The sequence below is a fragment of the Chionomys nivalis genome (assembly GCF_950005125.1).
Source record: "Chionomys nivalis chromosome 23 unlocalized genomic scaffold, mChiNiv1.1 SUPER_23_unloc_1, whole genome shotgun sequence".
Taxonomy (NCBI): domain Eukaryota; kingdom Metazoa; phylum Chordata; class Mammalia; order Rodentia; family Cricetidae; genus Chionomys; species Chionomys nivalis.
In genome coordinates, this window is record NW_026646869.1 from 288375 (window position 1) to 312261 (window position 23887).

The 23887-nt window shown below is 42.5% G+C and overlaps 2 protein-coding genes across 2 annotated transcripts in view; both read right to left on the bottom strand.

Annotated features, from left to right (window-relative positions):
• The window catches only part of LOC130868879 (melanoma-associated antigen D1-like), a 30037-nt gene extending 28627 nt beyond the window's left edge, over positions 1–1410 (bottom strand). The window contains 1 exon segment of the mRNA XM_057760883.1: positions 1321–1410. Coding sequence (XP_057616866.1) covers positions 1321–1410 — 90 coding nt within the window.
• Positions 1–23887, bottom strand: part of LOC130868880 (E3 ubiquitin-protein ligase HERC2-like) — a 56813-nt gene that overhangs the window by 16091 nt on the left and 16835 nt on the right. Inside the window, 13 exon segments of the mRNA XM_057760884.1 lie at positions 784–923; positions 1321–1507; positions 3130–3301; positions 7309–7533; positions 10912–11056; positions 11673–11844; positions 11932–12013; positions 12198–12375; positions 12645–12735; positions 13808–13951; positions 14049–14130; positions 17506–17617; positions 18822–18997. Coding sequence (XP_057616867.1) covers positions 7309–7533; positions 10912–11056; positions 11673–11844; positions 11932–12013; positions 12198–12375; positions 12645–12735; positions 13808–13951; positions 14049–14130; positions 17506–17617; positions 18822–18997 — 1407 coding nt within the window. The 3' untranslated portion in view covers positions 784–923; positions 1321–1507; positions 3130–3301.

The window sequence follows — 23887 nt, forward strand, 5'->3', positions numbered from 1 at the left end:
TGGACTGACCCTCTGACACTGTAAACCACCCATTGAATGTTTCCTGTATACGTTGCCGTGGTCATGGTGTCTCTTCACAGCGACAGGAACCCTAACTAGGACAACAGCTTTTTCCTCCCAAGATGTTTTAAGACTGTCCCTCTAGGAGATGTCCCTCTATGAGATACATGCTATACTTCAAGGTTTATCAGTCACAGAGCTCTCCCATAAATTTCAGAGAGAGTGGCACTAGTGTATGTTACTTGGAGAAACTACAGTTTATAGATGTATCTTTTAGTTAAACGCCTTAGTTTGGGTTTTTATTGCTGTGAAGAGACACCATGACCACAATAATTCTTAAAGCATACATTTAATCGAGGTGGCTTGCTTACAGTTTCAGAGGGTCCATCCATTCTCGACAGTAGATGTGCTGGAGCTGAGTGCTATATCTTGCAGGCAACAGGAAGGTAACTGCACTGAGGGAAAAGCCCACCCCCACAGTGACACACTTCCTCCAGCAAGGCCACACCTCCTAACAATGCCACTTGCTTTGGAGCCATTTTCTTTGAAGTCTGTCAGTATTTCACAAGGAAGCAAGGGTAGGACAGCTGGCAAAGGAGAAGAGTGAGAATGGGAAGGAGTATCTCATAGAGGAACAGTCTGTGGCCTTAAAACAGCTTGGGAGGAAAAAGCTGTGACTGATAAACCTTGAAGTACAGCATGTTCTAGCTTTAAATATGACTCCTGAACTTTTGAGTACGATTAAGGCAATTTTATATTTCAAGTCAAAGAAGATCTCCTGACCTCTTTGGTTTTGGTCATGGTTTCTGCAATGATGCTGGCAGCTCCTGGGTCATCTGTCACTGGGATAAATGGCCGAGATGAGGCCGAGGGAGCAGATGGTGTCACCGCAGAGGGGTCACAGCAATCTCAGAAGAGACAATCTAATTGGAGAGGAACAAGGAAAACACCTGTCGCTTTCTGGGAAGACCCAGCACTTATACCACATTCCCAGCTATCACCCTAGTGAGCCAAAGCAGCCCTAGAAACAGCAGGCGAGCAGGCGCACAAACCACTCTGCCCCAGCTCATGCGTCTCTAAGGAGTCTTTTCCCAAACAAACTAACAGTTTTCAACTTTCTGATTCCTAACATTTCAGAATTCTATTTAGTGACTTTTTAACAGCATACACTGATTTTCATTTTAACACTAAGAAATTCTTTAAATAGAATAATTTTACCAAGTCAAACTCAAAACAAATTGCAGACACAAAACTTAAGTGACAGAATGAGTAGAATTCCTTCGCCTTCAAATTCAACACAGCCTGAAGCTGCCCCTTTACCTCTCTCTTTTCTTGCCATAGATTTGGACTCAGTCTGTCCTCAAGATCAGCAGCCAGCATGCCTTCCTCTATGTTCATGGGGCTGGCCATTGCCGATGCATCAGAAGCAGGTGCTGAGGAGGAGAAGGAGGGGCATTCCACTGGGGCGAGCATGCCGGCTGGCATCAGGGCTCCAACCACCGCATCTCTGTCAGGACAGAAGGCCAGGACTGTGGTAAGCCACCCTGTCATCTGGGTACCACAAGAAGCAGCAGGAAGGGTCAAATGCTCACTAACACTATGTCCTCATTTTTATAGACTATGTATAAATGAGTTTTAAAAAACTACTGTGCATTTTTAGCCCACAGTTCTAGGGTAAAATGTATATCCCAATCTTATTTATAGGTCTAAGATACATAGTAACATTTCAGTCCACAACTGTGATTGTATATGACTATATCAACTAGAAAGGTCCCAGTGACTTTAATTTACATGTATATAAGAAAGTTCTTACAACATTAATATAATGCATTTTTCAGAATGTAACCTCATTGTTATATTAAACAACACATGGTTGTATTTTAGCAGACACAAGTAACAACAAGGGATGCCCAACCTGTGGGTCATGATCCCTTTTGGGGTCTGAACAATCCTTTCACAGGGATTACATATCATATATCCTCCATCTCTGTTATTTATGTTATAATTCATAACAGCAGAAAAATTACAGTTATGAAGTAGCAAGGAAATAATTTTCTGGTTGGGGTCACCACAACATGAGGAACTTTATCAAAGGGTCCCTGCATTAGGAAGCTGAGAACCACTGGTAAAACCAGAGCAGAGTAAGCCTCTAGCTCAGTCTAGGAAAACCTGCTGAGCTGCTGTTGAAGCTTAGGAATAGACGGTTGATGTTAATGAAAACTAGATATGGTAAGAGCAGATTAACTGTCCCCTGATAACTGCTTTGGGCTCCGCTCCTAGGTCTGTAAGCACGACTCTCAGACCCCAGCCAGGAAACAGACCCTGTGGTTGAGCATTGCTGCCCAGGCTTCACTGCTGGGAGCTGGTGGGACAGGGTCTAGGGGAGTCCTGGGGTCAGGAGAGCATGTCACTGAGGAGACTGGAACATGGCTTCCTTCTTTCTCAACTTTTGACCATGAGGTGGGCAGGTTTTGCTCTGCTTCTGGCTCCTATTATGACATGTTTACCAGAGGCCCAAACCTGGGGCTAGCCACTATGGACCAAATAAAATTTCCCTCTTTCTAAGCTGAGTGTCTCTGGTGTTTTCTTAAATGTTGGGAAGCTGACTGCAACAGGCTCTAACAAGAGCAGCAAAGGAGTACGTTAAGACAGTGAGAACCACCTTATCACGTGGATAAAAGGAGCAATCTTTTTTTTTTTTTTTTTTGAGACAGGGTTTCTCTGTAGCCCTTGCTGTCCTAGAAATCACTCTGTAGACCAGGCTGGCCTTCCGAATGCTGGGATTAAAGGCGTATACCACACTGCCCAGCAAGAATAATCCTTTTAAACAAGACCTTAAATTAGCATCAATTCATTCTTCCTCTTACCTAATACAGATATAGAATTATCAATAAAAAAGAAAACATCTTCAAGCCTGATGTTCTGATTCACATTTCAATAATGAGCTGGGTTTTGTCTGTAAGGCACCAAGAACCCATCAATCATCAGCATGGGTGTGTGACTCGTAACTGTACAACTAGTAGGGCTGACGACTAATAACAACATTTTCATAACCATCTGCTCAATCGCAATACTACAAACTATAAAGTTCACAGTGAGGCAGGATTTATAAACCAACACACAGCCTACCTGGCATACATGATCTGCAGTGCGGTAAGAATGTGTGATAAGGCCTGCTGCTTAGCCAGGTTTCCTTCCAGCGACAGGAGGATCTTGGCAAGAGAAGGGCGATTGGGCTTACAGTTATTTGCACCATTTATCTTATTGCTGGCAGAAGAAGAATCAGCATCTGAAGACACACCTAAGAAAGGGAAACAAAAAACAAAGCTGTTTTTAAGATCACAGATTGCTCGTTCTCTATTTGGTTTGACCACTTAGGCTATCTTGAAAACAAACCACAGTCTGCATTTTGCTTTTTGTGCAGCAGTACCTGCAGACATCAGTCAGACTGGCAGACCCTATGATTCACAATCCTCCTTCCTAGCATGGATAGGGAGGGGCAACCATTACCAAATGATGGCTGCTGGAAAAGAAGTCAGTTTTCTTCAGAGAAGATTGCCCTGAGAGGGGACCCATGCTCTAGCAGACCAAGCACATACAGGCAACACTAAATTGACTCAGTAAGTACTGAGGGAGGGGGGTGATGAGGGACAGAAGAGAAACTGGAGGGGACAGAATGGGGTCCTGGATTTAATCTAAGCATTATAGACATGCATGAATTCTTTTTTTATTTTGTTGGTTTGGTTTTTGTTTGTTTTTAGACAGGGTCTCAGCATGTACCTCTGGCTGTCCTAAAACTCACTACACAAAGTTCACATCAAGGCAGGATTTACAAACTAATACACAAGAGGCTGACCTCTAACTCACAGAGATTCACCTGCCTCTCTCTCCCTCTCGAGTGCTCTGGAATAAAACGCTACAACGAAAAACAAGTTGTGGAGGAAAGGGTTCATTTTGCTTACACTTCCACATCACAGACCATCACTGAAGAAAGTCAGGGTAGGAATTCAAGGCAAGAACATGAAAGCAGGAACTGATGCAGAGCCCATGATGGAACACTGCTCGATGGCTTGTTCTTCATGGCTTTTTCAGACTCTTATACACTCTAGGACCACCTGCCCAGGTTGACACCACCCACAGTGAGCTGCACCCACTTACGTCAATCATTAATCAAGGGAATATTCTACACTCTTGTCTACATGTGATCTGAAGGATGTAATTTGCTCAAGAGTCCTCTTCACAAATAACACTACCTTGTGTCAAACTGATAAAACTGACCAACACAGTCATAAAATGCTGTGTTTTACTATAGTACATAAAAGCTGTAGTAAAAGTTCCTGAAAATTTCTTATGAAAGAGAATGAAAAGAACTACTCTTGTAAAATAATGTAACTACATTATACCCAGAACAGTGCAAGGTAAAATGCACTGGTGTATGGTACGTAGCCAAAAATTACAGGGCTGGCAGAATGCAATATAACACAATACATAAATCACAAGAAGAAGTATAAATCAGCCAATGAAATCAACCGGAAGTTGACAGAGAGATTATAACTAGTAAAGAAAACACTTATCTAGTCCAAAAAGCAGACAGAAACATGACAATATGAGAACAGCCAACATCTGGGGAAGGAAACCTCCGGGTAAGGCGGTGACGAGAAACTGCCCGTATGACTAGGTCAAGGAGAAGTTAGGACAGGAACAGAGATGGAGCGAGGGAGGGAGAAGGAGAGAGAACATGGCCAAGCTTTGGAAAGTCACAAAGGCAGTGTGACAGGACACCAAAAGTGCAGACAAAACAACAGGTGATGCCAAAGGAAGCAGACAAGGCCAGAGACTCCAGCCACAGAGCTCCTGGCCGAGCGGGAGGTAAGCCAGGCAGCCCTGGACACAGTGAGCTGACATCCTGATCAGAGGACAGGCCCACGCCCACAGAAGAACTGGACAGGCGTCAGCAGTGGACAGGAATCCCATGTTGTCACTCCATATAACTTAGGAGGTTGTTATCTAGGTGCCATTTTGAGAGGAAATCTTCTGCTTAACACAGAACTACTCTGGGAGTCTGAAAACAGAGAAGACCTAGTTAGGAAGCCTGACATTCCACAGTCCCGGGATGAGAGACAGCCCTCTCAGGATGAGAAGCATTAAATATGCATTTTGTGTAGCAGACGGGGCACTGCAGGAAGCCATGTTCTCTTTCATGTGGACCTTAGCCTTCAATCTGTAGATAAGTGTGTTTAAGTTTGAGTACCCACAGAAGAAAGGAACGTCGGAAGGGGCAATGTGGAGGGCGGATGCCAAGGGAAGGACAGAATGTAGGTGGTAAGAAGGGTGAACAAGCAGGGTTAAATGAGATGGGGTAGGGTAGAGGTAGAAACACAGGCAGAGCTAAGTAGCACTAGAGATCTTTGACAAACTCACAAGGAAACTTACTCTGTAGCAGCTTCCTAAAATACAGACATATACATAAGCATCTATGAAAGGGATTTAAGTGGAGTTGCCTTGAACTGGGAGATAATGCTTTTCCCAGATATCATACGCTACCAAATATAAGTTCCAGTGTTAAATACAAGTTACCTCTTTTTGAGTTACTGATACAACTGTTTGCTTTCTTTTTCTGAGTGTTTTTAGAAACTGAACCCTCAGTAGCAGGCTGCTCAATAAGACGACTTCCCAGGGCTGGGGAGATGGCTCAGCAGGTGAAGACACTTGCTGCCAAGCCTGACGATTCCCACAAGTTGGCATCTGCCCTCCACAGGTTTAAAAGCAACAGTCAACAAAAGGAAGAGAGAGAACTGAAGTGGGGAGAGGCTACTGGCTCTCAAAATTCACTCTCATGGCTTCCCTCCTCCAGGAAGGCTGCGGCTCCTCATAACCTCCCTGAACAGTGCAACCCACTGGGGACAAGTACTCAAATGCCAAGCCTGTGAGGGACACTTCCCAATCAAGCCACCACAGTAAGGAAGCACACCCAAAGGTACTTAACGTGAGTCAGCCCACAGTAAGAGGCCGTCACACGCCCATCACAGGGCAAAACCAGAGTTCAGGGAACACTGGGAAATAGAGACGGCAATGTCAGAGACCAGGGCATGTGCTATACGATATTATCGTCATGAGTCTAAAGTATGGTCACCTACACAGCACCAACATGACAACACCACCAGCTGGCACACCAACGTGAATGGGAGAAATCTCACAAGGCCACACAGATCAATGAAGTAAAGCTACAGTCAACTAATGGCTGCTAGGCAAGGCGGGGGGAGAATATGATTCAGTCTTCTCCAGGGACCAGTACCTGATAGGTTATCCAATCTCAAGTGGTCAGCCCTAAGCACACGTAAATAGGGGCAACACTAAATGGATGCAGTAGTGTGTGTGTGTGTGTGTGTGTGTGTGTGTGTGTGTGTGTGTGATAACAACTAAAGAAGGAGGAGTCATAACTGGAGTGGGGGTGGGGACAGTTGAAGAGGGGAGTGAAGTGATGTAGACACAGTAGCCATGTAAATAAGTAATAAACAGTCCTTTGGGACTTAGTAGCTTAGTAGCTGTGTGTGGCTGCCTGCAGAAGATCTGTCCAAGATCGATACTGGGTCAATATTCTGCCATGGAGTGGAAAAGGGCTCAAGAGCCCCCGTTCCTAAGGGAGGATCTATCGACAGCTGGAGAAGGAGTCAATGTTCCTCTTATAGCCCCACACCCAGAAGTTACGTAGACATAGCACACACTGGAGTCTGTGGATTATTAAACTTTTAAAAAAAGAAGGTAAGAATGGGAGGAGACAAGGAAAGGGCAAATCTGGAAGGAGTTAAGGGGAGGAACTGAGGGTGAAGAGGAACAGAGAACACAGTAGGAAATGATAGGGGAAAATCAGATTATTCATCTATTGCTAACAAGAATACAAAAGAGTCCAGTTATTATAAAAACAATCTGACAGTTTCTCATGGCATGCACTTGGAAAGACATTCTTGGGCATCATACCAAAGAATCAAAACTTGCTTCCACTCACGCAAAAACAAAACAAAACAAAACATTAATTTGTAACAACCAAAAATCACAAAGAACTTAAATGTCCTTCAATGACTGAATAAAGCACGAAACAGTATTCAGGAACAAAAAGGCGTCCACTCTTGACACAAACAGCCATCTAAGTAGACAAAGCAATGCACAGGAAAATCTGCACAAGTAAGACAGGACAGAAGTTGCGCATTCAAGAGATGCGAGAGCCAGCCTGCAGGCCAGCAGAGCACAACCTTTGTCAGCAGGACCACACGCACCCAGGTGGCCATGCAGTCTACAGGAGAACATTACCTAAGTAGGAAGCACCTGGCGGGTCTCTTCCGTCTGGAAGAGGACAGGTTCGTGGACAGAGGGCGTGGCTACGTCCACTGTCGTCCAGGCTACACTATGTGAGGACCCACAAGCCACTCGAGTGATCTTCTGGCCCTCCAGGCCCTGCACCAGGGTGGGCTTTCTGTTAACTGTGGTCGTGCCATTGCCCTGTTGGCCATGGTCATTGTCCCCCCAAGCATACACCTGTTAAAGGGGAAAAAAATTATATTTTTCAACTTTACATTATTTCTAAAAACACTTGAAAATGCATAAAACATGTCATGGTCCTTGAAAGAACTGCACTCTTAAAGATAAAATGTATTTCACAATATAACAAAAGAGCATGCGTACATTCAGTTCTGAGGGAAAAAAGTCAACCATGAAAATGTTTAACAACTATAAATGCTATTTAATATTATTCTAATTAATTCGTCCTTCTTTGGGTGGAAGACAGAGGATGTACTGCTTTGGCTAAGTACAGTAAATCCACTATACTATAAAGAGTAACGAAAAAGAAAAATAGCATGCTCATTTTTCAAGTAATTTGCTCTTAGGTTTTACAGTTATAAAGCATAATTCACTTTGAACAAAACAATGTTAATTTTGTTTTCATAAACCAAACTTAAAATATGGCTCCATGGGCTAGTCATGGCATACTCTTCTTAAAACAACAAAATCAATAATATCTACGAAATCCTGTATTTCCAAAGTAAAGTATGTGTAGCCTCTATCATGTAAATACAGCCTCTGTTGTATAGGTATAGCCTCTATCATGTAAGTCCAGCCTCTCTTACATAGATATAGCCTGTATCATGTAAGTACAGCCTATGTTGCATAGGTATAGCCTATATCATCTAAGTACAGCCTATGTTGTATAGGTACAGCCTCTATCATGTAAGTACAGTCTCTATTATGTAGGTACAGCCTCTATTACGTAACTACAGTCTCTCTTATTGTAGGGATATAGCAAAAAAAAAAAAAAGAAGAAGAGGAAGAAGAAGCGGGATTAACTGGTTTTTTGGGATGATTGGTATCTGTGAATTACTGTTTATAGAAAATTGTATTGGTACTGTTTCTTGTATATTGATATGTTAAATATTGAATGTGAGTGTTCCTACCTCTATTTTTGTATGAGTATGCTTATAACTTTGTCTATATTGTATTGATACATCTACCATATTACATTGTACATTTCTACTTCTGATACTATGACATTGTTTACAGTTGAAGATCATTGTCTTCATATATTGCACAGTTGTTTATTCTTTTAGTCTTCAAAGTTAGATAGGTATTGAGAATTATATGTTTGTCATATTTATTTTTAAGTTAATCAGGTCTTTTAGTTACATAGAGATTATATTTAGTATAGATAGTATGATCTTCAGCCTCTTCGAAGAGCTGTAAAAAATGGCCTTTAATCTAACCTAAAATTTCTGTGCCAACGAGACACAATTACTCCTGACAACACCACTCTACTCCCGAGAAAACGTTGAGCACCAAAGACACTCCACTGGGAGCTTCTCTTCTTGGCAGAACTGGTCTTTGGGTTAAGAAAAACCCATACCTCAACTTCTAACAAAGATACAAAATATCCCTAAGTGGATAAAACAGGATTGTCTTATCTTGCCAAGACAGGGTAGGATAGTCCTAAAAAAGTTCCTTGCCTTTAACAATGGTATGCCAGTTATGTTAGGCCTTAGCCAAAGTTGGTTGACTCAGCATTACAAACGAGACTTTGGGTGATTGCCCAGATAGTCAGTTGTCTCTGTCAATTGTTGCACATTTTGGATATCTCTCAATTGTTAAGTAATATTTATTCCCTTCTCAGATCTTTAACGGAGTTAAAGATTATATAATTGTAGTTACTCTCTATGTTATTTAGACTCCTTGAGATAAAATGTTTAACAAAAGTTTTGTTCTCAATATTGTTTGTTATATTTATTATTTGTTATTATTGTATATAGTTGTATTTGGTTTAGTTCTATCTTATTTAGACAAAAGGGGGAGATGTAGGGATATAGCCCCACCCATTGGGGGTGTGTTTGCCTCGGGCTAATGTTTACGGATAAATCTGCCGGGCGTGATCCCAGGAGCCCCTTTCTTTTGCTCCGCTTTTCCTGTGCTCCGTGGGAACCTGTGGTCCTGTAAGTCTATTTCCTTATTAAAGCTGTATATATCTATATAATCTGTCTGCATTCATTTGCGCCGCCACATCTTATGTAGGTGTAGCCTATCATATAAGCACAGCATCTATTATGTATCTATAGCCTCTATCATATAGGTACAGTCTCTATTATGTAGGTATAGTCTCTATTATGTAAGCACAGTCTTTATCATGTAGCTACAGCCTCTATCATATAAGTACAGCCTCTATTATGTAGGTGTAGCCTCAAACATGTAAGTACAGCCTCTCTTATGTAGCTATTGCCTCTATCATAAGTACAGTCTCTATTATGTAGGTATAGCCTCTATCATCTATGTACAGCCTCAGCCTCTCTTATATAGGTATAGCTTCTATCAAGCATCAGGTGTCCCCCCCCCCCCGCAAAGTAAAAGCTGCTAATAGCTTAGGGGTGGGAGTATTTTCAATAATTTTTATATTCTAGCATGGACTTCACAATGTAAAGGATGGTTTGCCAAGACCCCCCCCCAACCTGTGCTAACACTTAAGCAATACACCAGGAAACAAGATGAACTCTGCTCCACCTTAACAGCTCTCCAATATCCGGTTGGCGCAAAACAGATTACAGTTTTGAAGCATGAATTTTAAATTACTGTAAACAGGTTCAAAACAAGTATTTATTAATCAAAATGGAAACCATTACAGCCAAAAGACACATTTTTGCAAATGAAATGAGTAAGAAAATCACTAAAACTTGGTTTTGTCTAGTATCATTTCAATAGTATAAAATAAATGACAAGTGTAAGTCATCATATATATATACACACATATACATATATGTATATGTGTATGGAGAGAGAGAGAGAGAGAGAGAGAGAGAGAGAGAGAGAGAGAGAGAGAGAGGTAAAATGATGCATGATAGGGATCGTTGAGAGGCTCAGCATTAAGTCCTTGTGGACAAGACTGACAACCTGAGCTCAATCTCCAACACTCACATGGTGAGAGAACCAACTCTAGAAAGTTGCCCTCTGACTTATACATGTGTGCACACAGATAGACAGACAGACATAAACACCCACAGATAAAATGATTATAAAAAAGTAAGAATTATGTATAATAAACATAATAAACTTATTTAGAATATATTTCAGTATCAAATGGCAAATTTCAACACAAAAACCGTGATTATTTTTGCACTAACCTAATATTAAACTCACCTAAGCATTTCAGGAGTCTAAGGGATATTTGTTGTTTTTATTTTCTTGGTGTGGCATGCTGAAAATGTGACCCAGGCTGGCCCACCAGAACTCACTATGTAACGTAGGCTGGCCTGCAACTAGCTATTCTCCGGCTCCAGACTTCCGAAGGCTGGGTGTTAGCGCGTCCTCCAGTCTGGACAAGACAAGCACTAAACCCGCCGAGCACTGCTAGAGCCCTTACCACAGGTCACTGAGCCTCACCTGTCCCGAGTCTGTGACCGCCAGGCAGTGCAGGGCTCCGACCGCCACATGCACGATCTTCTTCCCTCTCAGTCCCTCCACCACTTGCGGCTTCCGCACGTGCACATCTGAGCCGTGGCCCAGTCTGGAGTAGTCCCCTTTCCCCCTGGGGACAAAGCAGCAGTTCCGGATCACTACATGGTTACAGTCTGGCAATGCTACAGGAACACTTTCACGACCGCACACCTTCTAGAGTGGAGTGATAACATCACACAGAATATATACCACATCCAAATTAGCGCAGACTAACTTGGCGGGAAAGACCTCTCGTGGTGTCATGTGTCACATAAGAACTCAGTTACTATGGATTATAAAGAGACGGAATAGAGCACACCGCCAACCCCCCTCCCAAGCGCTATCTGGAATGTCTTTTCAACTTGATAATTGCCTGACATGACATAAGGAAGTTAGAAGTCTGTTTCGTTGTCTTATTTCATGTAGCTTCCAGTATAATGTAATTTACAATTTTTTTAAAGCTATATAAACCTCACACAAACTGGGTGAAACTGTCTATAGATTTCTTTACAAAATGAACTGTAAGATATTCCTTTTTCATAATTTTATCAGTAATCTCAATTCAACATAGATTTTTTTTTTCACAAAAAGATGCCAAATGAGTAAGAAAGTAACAGTTTTACTAGCAGCCGAGGCTGGGCACAGGGCAAAGCCAGGGCTCTCCAAACAGTCTGCCTTTGGCAATGACACTGAGGAAGCTTACATACCATGTCCACACCACTCCTGACTTGGTGAGTGCCAAGGAAAACTGAGCTCCGCACTCAATCTGGCACACACCCTGGCCATTTAGTCTCTCGATGTTCTGGGGAATGTTACAGCCTTCACTTCCCCCTCGGCCCAATTTTCCAAAATCACCATCACCCCAGGAAAACACCAAACCTAGGTTTAAAAAGCAAACACCTCAGGTAAATTCTTAGTATTTACATCCCTACCCAGAGGACACTCAGCATCACAACCAGCTCCTACCTTCATCAGTGAGAGCCAGTGTCTGTGCATCTCGGCTTCCACACGCAACCTGGATTACTCTGTGACCAAGAAGGACTTTCACCTACTCGATTACAAACACAAAAACAGAATGAAGCACGGGAACTGGGAAAGCAATGGGAATTTTTCCACAGACTGAAAGTCAGTATATTGTTCGTGTCTTTAAAAACCCAGACTTGAGGCTTATCTTCACTTGAAAAAAACAAAGTGAAAAAGCTTTTATAAGCAATGAAAATGTGTATAATCACCATTTTGGGCTTCAGCTGTGTGGTATTATCACCGTGTCCCAAGCGGACATACTCGCCCAGGCCCCAGGTGTACAGCTCCCGGCTGGACGTCAGGGCTGCACTGTGAGAACTGCCCCAGGCTATGTCCCTGATGCGCTTGGTTTTCGGGGCCTCAATCCGCCTTGGCTTGTCACAGTTCCTAGGGCAAGAGTAAAGTACACTTTTTACCAAGCTGTTTTTCAGAGACGGCCCATCTTTGATCAACAAAAAATATACGTCACCCTAATTGTCAAACCTTAAAAAAGAGAGTGAATCAAACTACAGTGTATCTATCTACGGTTTTAAATATTAATATTTATATCAATAAATAACTTCTATCAATAATTTTCTGTAAACAACTGTGAAAATACCCTATTATTACTAGCTAACAGTTTCTTAGGAATGAGCAAGATTGAGGAAGAGTCTTACATTCTACTGAAGTGTCCAAGTTTCCCATCATCACCTTCACCCCGCGAGAACACTTTCCCATCCACTGTTAAGGCTGTAGCATGCCGGCCACCTGCAACGTACACAGGGGAAGGTTGTCAACACGTAATGTCTAAAGAGTTCACCGTGTGCTACCTACTCTGCCTGGCATATGGAGGCACGTGCTCGATGTGTATGTGTTAGCTAAATGAATAACAGAACCATCACCACAGTTATCACAGAAAGCTTTCTGGGTGACATATATGTAAAATAAATGAACTTTTATTCCCCGACACTCTCCCATCCCAGCGCTCTGCCTCGCGTTACAGGCGTGAGCTCTGGCTGCATAGTCAGGGAAGGATCTACAAACCACTGAGCTCCAAGGCAGAGCAGACGGGGCTCCCGGCAGCAGGGACTCAGCAACAGACAACTCCATATACTATCAGGGGCAACAACAAGTCCAGCTCTAGAGAAGGGCTGCACAGGCTAGAGTATTACAGCCACCTTCCCCAGCAACAGGCCAGAAGGGCCAGTGCTCTTCACAGGCAGATGCCTTACAGATGGGCTCAGACCCTACCAGGAGCTTAACAGGGGAGAAGAGTAAGTCCTTGTTTCGCACATAGGTCCTCTGGAATCCTAACCAGTACAAGTGTGAATTGAGTTTAGTATCCAGAGTCGGCTCCATCCCTCGGGACCTGGCACGGTGTTCAGAACATTTCAGTAATGCCAAAGCGGAAGCTGAGGGGCAGCAGTGAACTTGCTTGAAAACCACTTTTCTCACACTGAGAATTCATTGGTGCTCTGGGGAATCTCATGGGAGCCACTGAGTTTTCATAGTAAGATACCCTATTTAAGTGACAGAACTTTACAGTTTCATAGCTAAAAAGTGCAGGGTCTGACAGATACAAGCGCTCCAGGACTGAGCACAAATCCTCTGAGAGGCACAACACACACCTGAAATGCCAACAATGATGGCTTCCAAAAAGCTTTATTAAGCTTTAATAACTAATCTTAGACTGAGTCACATCATCTACCTCTTTCTTCAGACTAGTTAACTAAAACTTAAAAAAGAACACAAGGATACTTCAGAGAGTTCCTGAAGGGCTTGAAACACTTGCAAAGCAAGAGGCACATCAGGCCCCTGTGCACTGGTGCTGGGCTCGTACCTGAGTGGACCGCTACCTTTTTGACCACGTAGCTGCTGAGGGCTGTGATCTGCCGAGGAATAGGGACCGTCCCGCTGGACATAGCCAGCCCCAGCCGGCCGTTTGTGGCTTCTCCACAGGAGTACACCTTCCCTTCCACAGTCACTGCAAGGAGCAGTCAGAAGTCTCAGCTCTCACAACATAAAGGCCACACTGTTTAATGTGTGTTCAACATAATTTACCAATACTAAAATCATCATACCTGCAAACAAACTCTTAGATCCACCAGCCACCTGAACCACATTCAGAGCAGACAGAGTCTCAGAGAATGAAGGAACCTTGATCTGGAAGGATTTTTTAAAGCAAAGGAAGAAAAAGAGAATGTTTATACTTTTTCACCCCTAAGTGATCTTAACAGATGATATACAGAATTGCTGTCAGTCTGTGATTACCTTAACCACAAGAGTCCTTAGCTCTTAGAAGTACAAACTAAAGTGTTTTAGAGATGAAAGAATACAATTAGATTTACTTATAGTGGGTCTACAGTACAGAAACACAATTAGATCAGGGGCTGGGGAGAAGACTCAGTCAAGGGTTCGCCATGCAAGGATGAGGATTTGAGTCCAATCCAGAGTTCAATAAAAGAATCAAGTGTGGTGTGATGCGGAATGTCCTTCTGTATGCTGCGAATATATGTTGCCTTTATTGGTTGATGAATAAAGCTGCTTTGGCCTATGGCAGGGAAGAATACAGATAGACGGGATAGCCAAACTGAATAGGCGGGAAGGCAGAGTCTGGAAGAGTAAGATGCCAGAGCATTACCAGTAAGCCATGGGGCACGTGGAGATACACAGATCAATGGAAATGGTTAATATAAATGTAAGAGCTAGCTAGTAAAAGCCTAAGCCATTGGTCGAACTTTTATAATTAATATTAAGCCTTGAACTGGCAGGCAGGAGAGAAACCTCCAGTTGTGGTGCTGTTCAGTGCTTATACTCTCAATGCTGGAGAAGAAAGGCAGCTGTCCTGTGCTTACTCATTGTTGGGAAAGAAAGGTAGCTAGATCCTTTGGAGTTTGCTGGTCAGCCAACCTAGCCTAAGCAATAAGTTTGGGACTAATGAAAGCATATGGTGCCTAAGGAACTGCCATATGCATGAAAACATACAAAGAGCAGCCAGTTGTGGACAACACTTGGAGTCTGAAATGAGGACAAGAGAAGTCACAACTCTAAACCTGTCTACCTTGGTACCTGTGAACATTTTTGTACTGAAAGGTCTAAGAAGAAATAAGCATGCCGTGACCTGAGGACAACATGCCCCACCAGTTCATGTGTTTGAACATTTACTCTCCAGTCGTAGTACTATTCTGGAGAACTGGAGACTACAACAAGGGGGAGTTAGGTGGAAGAAATGAGATACTTGGGGGTTGGCCTGGAGGGTTACAGCACCACAGACTGCTTGTAGTCTTCTCTCTGTTTCCTGATCTGCTCAGATGCAGTAAGTAAGCTGCTGCCACCATGACAGATTGTGTTCCTCTCGAAATGTGGACCGAAGCACACCTGTCTTCATGGGAGTGCTTCTTTGAGGTGTTCTGTCACAGCCTTGCTCACTCTGACTGTGACTCACATACATAAGAAACTGTGCTAACTGGGCATGGTGTGGCACATCCTTTATCTCAAAGTCTGGTAAGCAGAGGCAGATGAGGATCTCTGTGAGTATAGGGCAGCCCAGACTGCAGGCTTAGTGCCAGGCCATCCAGGGCATGAAGGGAGGGAGGGAGGGAGGGAGGGAGGGAGGGAGGGAGGGAGGGAGGGAGGGAAGGGAAATAAGGAAGGAAGGAAGGAAGGAAGGAAGGAAGGAAGGAAGGAAGGAAGGAAGGAAGGAAGGAAGGAAATTACATGTTTCTGCTTTTCACTGTGATAGATGTGGTTAAAATTAAAAATCCTGCCTAAGAAACCCTGTATTATTATATGGTGATTTGTTTTGCATTATGAATGGACTGGACTATAACCTGGAACTGTGAGGTAAAAAAGGCTCTGGTCCAGATAAGACCTATACCTAACCATCAATATACCTATACCTGACCTATACCTAACCATCAATATACCTATACCTGACCTATACATAACCATCAATATACCTATACCTGACCTATACATAACCATCAATATACCTATACCTGACCTATACCTAACCATCAATATAACCTATACCTGACCTATACATAACCATCAATATACCTATACCTGACCTATACATAACCATCAATATACCTATACCTGACCTATACATAACCATCAATATACCTATACCTGACCTATACCTAACCATCAACATACCTATACCTGACCTATACCTAACCATCAATATACCTATACCTGACCTATACCTAACCATCAATATACCTATACCTGACCTATACCTAACCATCAATATACCTATACCTGACCTATACCTAACCATCAATATACCTATACCTGACCTATACCTAACCATCAATATACCTATACCTATACCTAACCACTGCAAAATGGGGATCTGTGACCTCAGGACATAAATGTCATTTAAGGCTGCCTAAATAACAATATAAATTAGTTCAAGTAAGTGAGTTCCAGCAGTCTCTGCTTCCTAGTAATACCGGTGACAGAGGCACATGACTGATGTTGTCACCACAGAGACTAAAAAGAACAGATCTCATCAGGTGAAGTTGTCCCCCAATACTAAAAATTAGAGTAAGTTGGGTTTTTTGGACCTCATCAAACAAGATACAATGTACAATTAATTCAGTCCTAATTCAGATGCATTATTTGTTAGAGTTACTCTATTTTTTTATTTGGAAAATGTCACCTTTTTTGTGAGTAAGCACTTCAAAAATTAGCCTTTAACTCAATTATTTGTGAAATCAAGTATAAGCATAGAAGCAAATGTTTGGTTTTTCAAGACACAGAAAACCTTTGGAGCCTGTCCTGGAACTCGCTCTGTAGACCAGGCTGGTCTGGAACTCACGGAGATTCACCTGCCTCCACCTCCTGAGTGCTGGGATTAAAGGCGTGTAGCACCACTGCCCAGCAGTCTCAGGATGAATCAACAGTGAAAGGAAGGACTGGGTGGAGAGGAGTGAGGGGAAACCATGATCAGGAGGTAAAAATGAATGAATGAATGATAAGTGAATGAATGAATAAATGAATGAATAAGTGAATGAATGAATGGGTAAAAGGGGGAAGAAGGGGAAACCATGATCAGGATACAAAAATGAATGAGTGAGGGCTGGAGAGATGGCTCAGTGGTTAAGAGCGCTGCTTGCTCTTCCAAAGGTCCTGAGTTCAATTCCCAGCAACCACATGGTGGCTCACAGCCATCTGTAGTGAGATCTGGTGCCCTCTTCTGGCCTGCAGGCATACATGCAGAATACTAAGAATACTGTATACATAATAAATAAATAAATCATTTTTAAAAAAATGAGTGTGTCAATGAGTGGAGGGGGGAGGGGGTCTCTACCCACAGCCACTCCACAATGACAAGTATGCACAGATCTACTGTCCCATTTCTCTGTGCTCACAAAGCATTCTCTCCATACAACTGTATATAAAGGAGAGAAGCAGCTCACAAAGTCTGAACTCAGAACCCACATCTAGAAAGAGGGTTAAAGAGCCTGCCTAGCTGAGCCTCAGGCAGAAGCCACAAGCACTGCCATCAGGCACAGGGAACGGGGTAGGTACCTTAGAGCCTTTGAGCCCACCCAGCTGGTCCTTGTCATTCAGGCCCCACACAAACACTTTGGTTCTTATTGTAGCTGTTGACTCCAACCCAGCAGTCTTCTTTCTAATGAGACTAGACAGGAAACAAAGGTAGAAACAAAGCATTTAAAACATAAAGAGCTCCTCCAAGTAAGGAGTCCATCTCAAAGACTTGCTTTAGCACATGAAACCACCAGTCTGTATACAAGCAAATGCTCCAGAGCTGTGGCACAGATGACAAGAGCATGTGTTGAGCAGCAGTACAGATGGAGCTGCTCTCTGTCTCCTTACATCACTGAAAGTCACTTACAGCAAAATGCGTTTGGTCACCTGAGTTGTGTCCACCGCCTATGGAAGGCTCTGGCCCTACTAGGAAGCCAGCATGGCAGGAGCAGTGTTGGAGACACTGAAATGTGTTTTGCACGTTTGTCTGAACAACCCCACACGCACTAACCCATCTACAAAAGCTCAACTGTGAGGAAAGTGATCAGCACAATGTTTCTGTCAGGACTCCAAAGGAAGCCTAAAGTAGTCCTTGTTACACACGTCATGGAATTAACACACAATGGAAGAATCTTTGTCACCCCTGACACACCCTGTTTCATAACACTGAGCTTTCCTGTCCGGGGCAATGTTCCACTGCAGTCCCACACAACCCCTTTCTTCCCAGCTCCAACACCACGCTGATGCAGGGGAGTCTGTCCAGTGTCACCGTCCACCGCAGGACGGACCCACAGAAGCTGCTGCACACACACGTACAGAATGACAGCCACAGCAGCAGGCATCCCCACCTACAGAGTCAGGTAACAAGAAGTCCTAGGATTGCACAAGAATTATACACAAGAGCCTCGAGACAGCCCAGAGTCAGCAGTGTAACAACGTCCATGTCCTTAATGCCACCCAACTGTAAGCTTAAAACTGCAGAAGTGAAAAATCAGGCTTAGTGTATTTTACCATAATAAAGAAAAGCTAAAACATTTAAGTTAACAGTAAAATAGCTAGCAATAGAATGTGCCGTACCGTGTCTACAGAAAATCATGATCTAGCACAGAAAACAAAAGGAAGCTACAGGGATTTAAACCAAAACAGGAACAGAACGTTTCAGATTAAAAACAAAAGTAAGCTTTTTTTCCCCAATCTTCTCTCTAATGGTCTTTTTTTTTTTAATGTGCATTTTTTATGTTTTATTTTCTTGCAAGATATTATTTTTGACAACTCGACTAAGCATCCTAGTAGGCACGATTCACAAACTGGGGATGGGACAGAAGGCAGCCAGTCCCAGAGGAAGAAGCTCTCACCTCCCAGTGCTGCCTTTGTCATCCTCCTCCTCCCCGTTATCTGAAGCCAGAAAAGGAACCGCTGCCAAATCCTCCTCCTCAGCCCGGATGCGTCCCAGCAGGATGAGACCGTGAATTTTGCAATCGATCCCTGAGCCCCTGCACTGCTTTATTGCGATCTCAATGTACCTGTGATACTGGATGAGAAAATGACAAGTTACAGACGCCTCAGACTCAGAAGACAGACACTGACATTGACATTCTGGGAAGATTGCAGGTTACAAACTACATCTGTGATTTCACCAGTCTGGGTAGAAGAAGGCCAAGATAAAAGGAGAAATCAAAGAATAAAATGGAGAAATAACATAAAGAACTACAGAAAACAGGAAGAAGACAGAGTGGGATTTCATTTCCTGCCCCCAAAGAAGCCAGTTAGTTCATCTGACCACACCAAGGAGCATGGTCAGGGCTGAATCTTGCCAGCAAGTGCCCTGAAGGGACTCCTAGCTCCCAGGGAAAGCATGAGAGCTGCCAGGACAGACAAGTGTGAGCTGCTGGAAATTCAAACTGGAGTCAGAACATCAAGCTAACTAGACCTCGGGAAATTACACCCTAGAAAGAGGTGGAAGAACCTGAAACTGAACGCTTCCAATACTTAAAATCCTCCTTCCCCACCACTGCCTGGAGAAGTAACAGGTAATCTCACAGCCAGGCAGTGGAGAAGTGTAAAGAATGCCAGAGACTGAGCCAAATCTGTGCCTGACCAGAAAAGAAGAGTAGGGATTGTGGATCACACACAAGTGAATCAGACCCAGGGAAGGGGCTGTAAAACCCGGAGCATGGTACAGCATCTGGCCAGAAGCACCAAATGCCAAGCTAGACGGTGTAGAGGGGCAGAAGCACAGGCGCGGATACAAAGCTAAGATCTGTGACAGCCCCAGCCAGGTCACAGCAAGGAGGAGGTACAGGGGCTCCATGGAGTTGGTGGCAGACCCTGATGCACACAACACAGGGACAGACTCTCCCCTCCCAGGGTCCAGAAGCACTCCTGAGAACACAGTACCTCTTCTCTTTTATCCAGTATGGCTTTTTATCAGTAATCTTTTGATTTTAGCAACCTATTTTATACACATACATCTTTTTTCATTTTAAGAATTTAATTCTTCCATATTCATACTTTTGTACCTTAAGTAGTCGATTAATATGCTGTGGTTTATATCATGTTGGAAAAGGCTCTTAGATCCATGTCTCATTTCTCTAAATCTAATATACATTGTTTTCTACTGCTTTTTTTAAACCTCTAACCCACATACTTTCCTTCTTACTCTATTTTTCTCCACAGTTCCTTCACTGACTACTTAAAATACTGATACTCTTAATCCCTGTGAGTTTGCAACATTCTCTCCAACCACGAGGCTAGTGTCCCTGTCTCCAAATCTTATAGGGACAAGTAAGGGACACAGAACTCACTCCTGGAGCTAATACTAGTACTACTGTCCAAACATCAGAAATGTTACTGCAGCCAGTTTCCCCCTGAATATAAACCCAAGTGAAGACAACCCACATGGCTGAATTCATATGAAATAAAAGTGAGAAATCTATCAACCCAAACCCAAACCCACACACACGATGGATAGATAGATAGATAGATAGATAGATAGATAGATAGATAGATAGATAGATAGATAGATAGATAGATGATAGGATAGGTGTGATAAAGCACAGAGGGTCACTATATGCTAATAAAGAGAACAATTCAAGAGGACACAATTATTTAATTTTTTTAAGTAAAAATTTATAGGTAAGTATTTAATACCCAGAATTTTGGGCTCCAAATTCTATAAAATACTGAGAAAGTGGATTTAACAGGTATCCTGCCATTCTCTAAAAATTGATGTTACAGGCAGACAGAGAGCAGAAATAATCCCTGAATGCGATGGGAAAAACCCACCCCACAGTGACCCTTAGAAAACACACAAATACTTTAAGACTAAACAATACATTTTAAATGAACAGTGACTCACTGAAGAAATGGGGAAGGAAAATTTCAAGCTCCTACAACAAGTGTACAATGTTCCATCACCCATGGGATAACCTGAAAAAGATATTACTAAAACAGGCACCAATGAAGCCCACAAGATCATTAGAGAATACTTTGAAAATGTGTGTTCCAAGTTTGAAAATCAAGAGATAAAATTTCTAAGTACATATGACCTACAGGAATTAAATCTACAGGATGTTAACAATATAAACAAATTCATAACTTTAAAATTCACAATGAAAAGCCCAGAACTGGATAAGATTACTGATGAATAATAGCAAATATGTAAAGGAAATCTGACACCCATCAGCATTTATGAACATTTCACAAAACAAAAGGGGAAGGTATAGTATCAATTTTATCTTACTAAATCACTATCACCTTGATATCAAACCAAAGGAACCATGATTAATTTATTTATCAACAGATATAAAAACGCCTTTGTAAACTAAAGTCGAAATCACATTAATAAGATTATATGCCTTGATCAAAGTGGTTTCCTTCCAGAGATGAAAGGTTGGTTCAATATATGCAAATCAATCAACATAATATAACATATTAATAGACTTAAAAACAGAAACCACATCGTCATCTCAATAAATACAGAGAAGGCAATTTACAGAGTTGAACTAAAGATAAAAGTCCCTGAAGAAATTAGGAATAAATGGAACAGACCCCAATATAGTAATATTGGCTATTAGATACGGCAAACTTAGAGTCAACACCGTACTAAATGGGGAAAACTGACATCTCCTCTACAATTGGAACAAGACAAGAGAACCTGCTTCCTCCATTCTTATAAAATATGATGTTCATCATCTCAGCTATAGCAACAAGATAGAAATAAAAAGGGATTAAAAACTGGAAATATTAGTGTGCAGATGGCAAGACTCTATACTTAAGACACAGTGAGTCTAATAGGAAACTAGAAGACCTGGTAAATGCAGTATACAAAATGATAACACAAATAGTAATAGCTTTTATTTATACAACAATAGTAAACTTGCTGAGAAAGGAACTCAAAAGAAAAAATCCTGTATACCATATTTTCTTTTTTTTTTTTTTTTTTTTTTTTTTTGGTTTTTCGAGGCAGGGTTTCTCTGTGGCTTTGGAGCCTGTCCTGGAACTAGCTCTGTAGACCAGGCTGGTCTCGAACTCACAGAGATCCGCCTGCCTCTGCCTCCCGAGTGCTGGGATTAAAGGCGTGCGCCACCACCGCCCGGCTATACCATATTTTCTTAAAAGAGGGAGAGAATCTAGGAATGAACTCTCAGCAGAAGGTAAGTATACAAACGCTGAAGACAACACTAGGTGACTAAAACAAGCCCAGGCTCCTGTCTTGGCAGAGCTAATGTCATAAAGACAGCTCTGTCACCAAGAATAATTAACAGGTTCAATATAAGCTTTTTCCAAACTGCAATGATGTATTAACTGAAGTAGAAATAAATCTTAAACTCATATGGAAACATAAAAACAAACTGGGTAGTCAAAGTAATTCTATGCAGAAAGAACACTGCCAGATGCATCATAATATACAACCTCAAATTATTCTACTGAACGTTACAGTGACAAAAGCCACATGGTCCTGGTACAAAAACAAACACGCTGACAAACAGAACAGAATGGAGAACTCAGAAATAAATGCACACCGCTATTTTTCAAGAAATGATGTCAAAAACAAACACCAGGAGGGAGAACAAGAGCAAAAAATCAGGACCACGAGAGATGCACCCACCCACTGTGACAGTGGAACTGATTTATTAGGAGCCCACCAAGGCCAGCTGGTCTGGGACTGAATAAGCATGGGTTGATTCCGGACTCTCTGAGCATGGCGGTCAATGAAGACTGATGAGACGCCAAGGACAATGGCACTAGGTTTCAATCCTAATACATGAACTGGCTTTGTGGGAGCTTAGCCTGTTTAGAAGCTCACCTTCCTGGACGTAGATAGAAGACCTTCGTCTTCCCGCAGGGCAGAGAATTTGGACTGCTCTTCAGTATCGAGAGGGAGGGGGAATGGTGTGGGGGGAGGAGAAGAGGAGTGGGGATAGGGGGAGGGGAGTGGGGGGAGGGGGCAATATTTGGGAGGAGGGGAGGGAAATGGGAAACGGGGAGCAGGTGGAAATTTTAATAAAAAAAAAAAAAAAAAAAACTTAGTAAACAGAGGATTGACACAGCTATATGCCCACCTGTAGAAGAATGAGATCTTTATCTCTCACCCTACACGCAACTTAAAGTGAACAGGAGAGCAACTGGAAACACTGAAATGGCTAAAGGGAAATGCACAGAAAACACTTGGTATAGCTATACATGAGAACTTTCTACACAGAACACCAACAGTAGAGCTAAGAGCCCCAGAGCTAAGAAGCAGAATGACTAGAAGCTAAAGTCTCACACAGCAAAGAGACCATGTGCAGAGGGCACAGCCAGCTGAAGTCTCTGCACAGCAAAGAGACCATGTGCAGAGGGCACAACCGTCCTACATGTGTACAGAAAATCTGTCAGACGGACTTTTCAAGAGACACAACAAACCCAGATTCTTTCTGCAAGATATTTTATTATTACTTCACAGGTTCAGCAGTTGAAGCAAAGGCACATCAACAAAGAAGCAATTTCAATATCACAAATATTGTCAGAAAATCTACCTTAAGGAAAAGATATTAGGTGTTGACAAATATGTATGGATGTAAAGAGCAACTTCAGCCAGGGACGGTGGTCACACATGCCTTTAATTCCAGCACTCTGGAGGCAGAGGCAGGCAGGTAGATCTCTGTATGTTTGAGGTCAGCCTGGTCTACAGATCCAGTTTTAGGACAACCAGGGCTATACAGAGAACCCTGTCTAGAAAAACCAAAACCAATCCAAAACCAAAAAGAAGAAAGAGAGAGAGGGGGGGGGGAGGAAGGGAGAGAGAGGAAGGGAGAGAGAAAAGAAAGGAGGGAGGGAGGGAGGGAGGGAGGGAGGGAGAGAGAGAGAAAGAAAGAAAGAAAAACTCCAATCAAAGCTTTTTTTAGAGAGCACTAGGAATATGAACATATGCTTATTA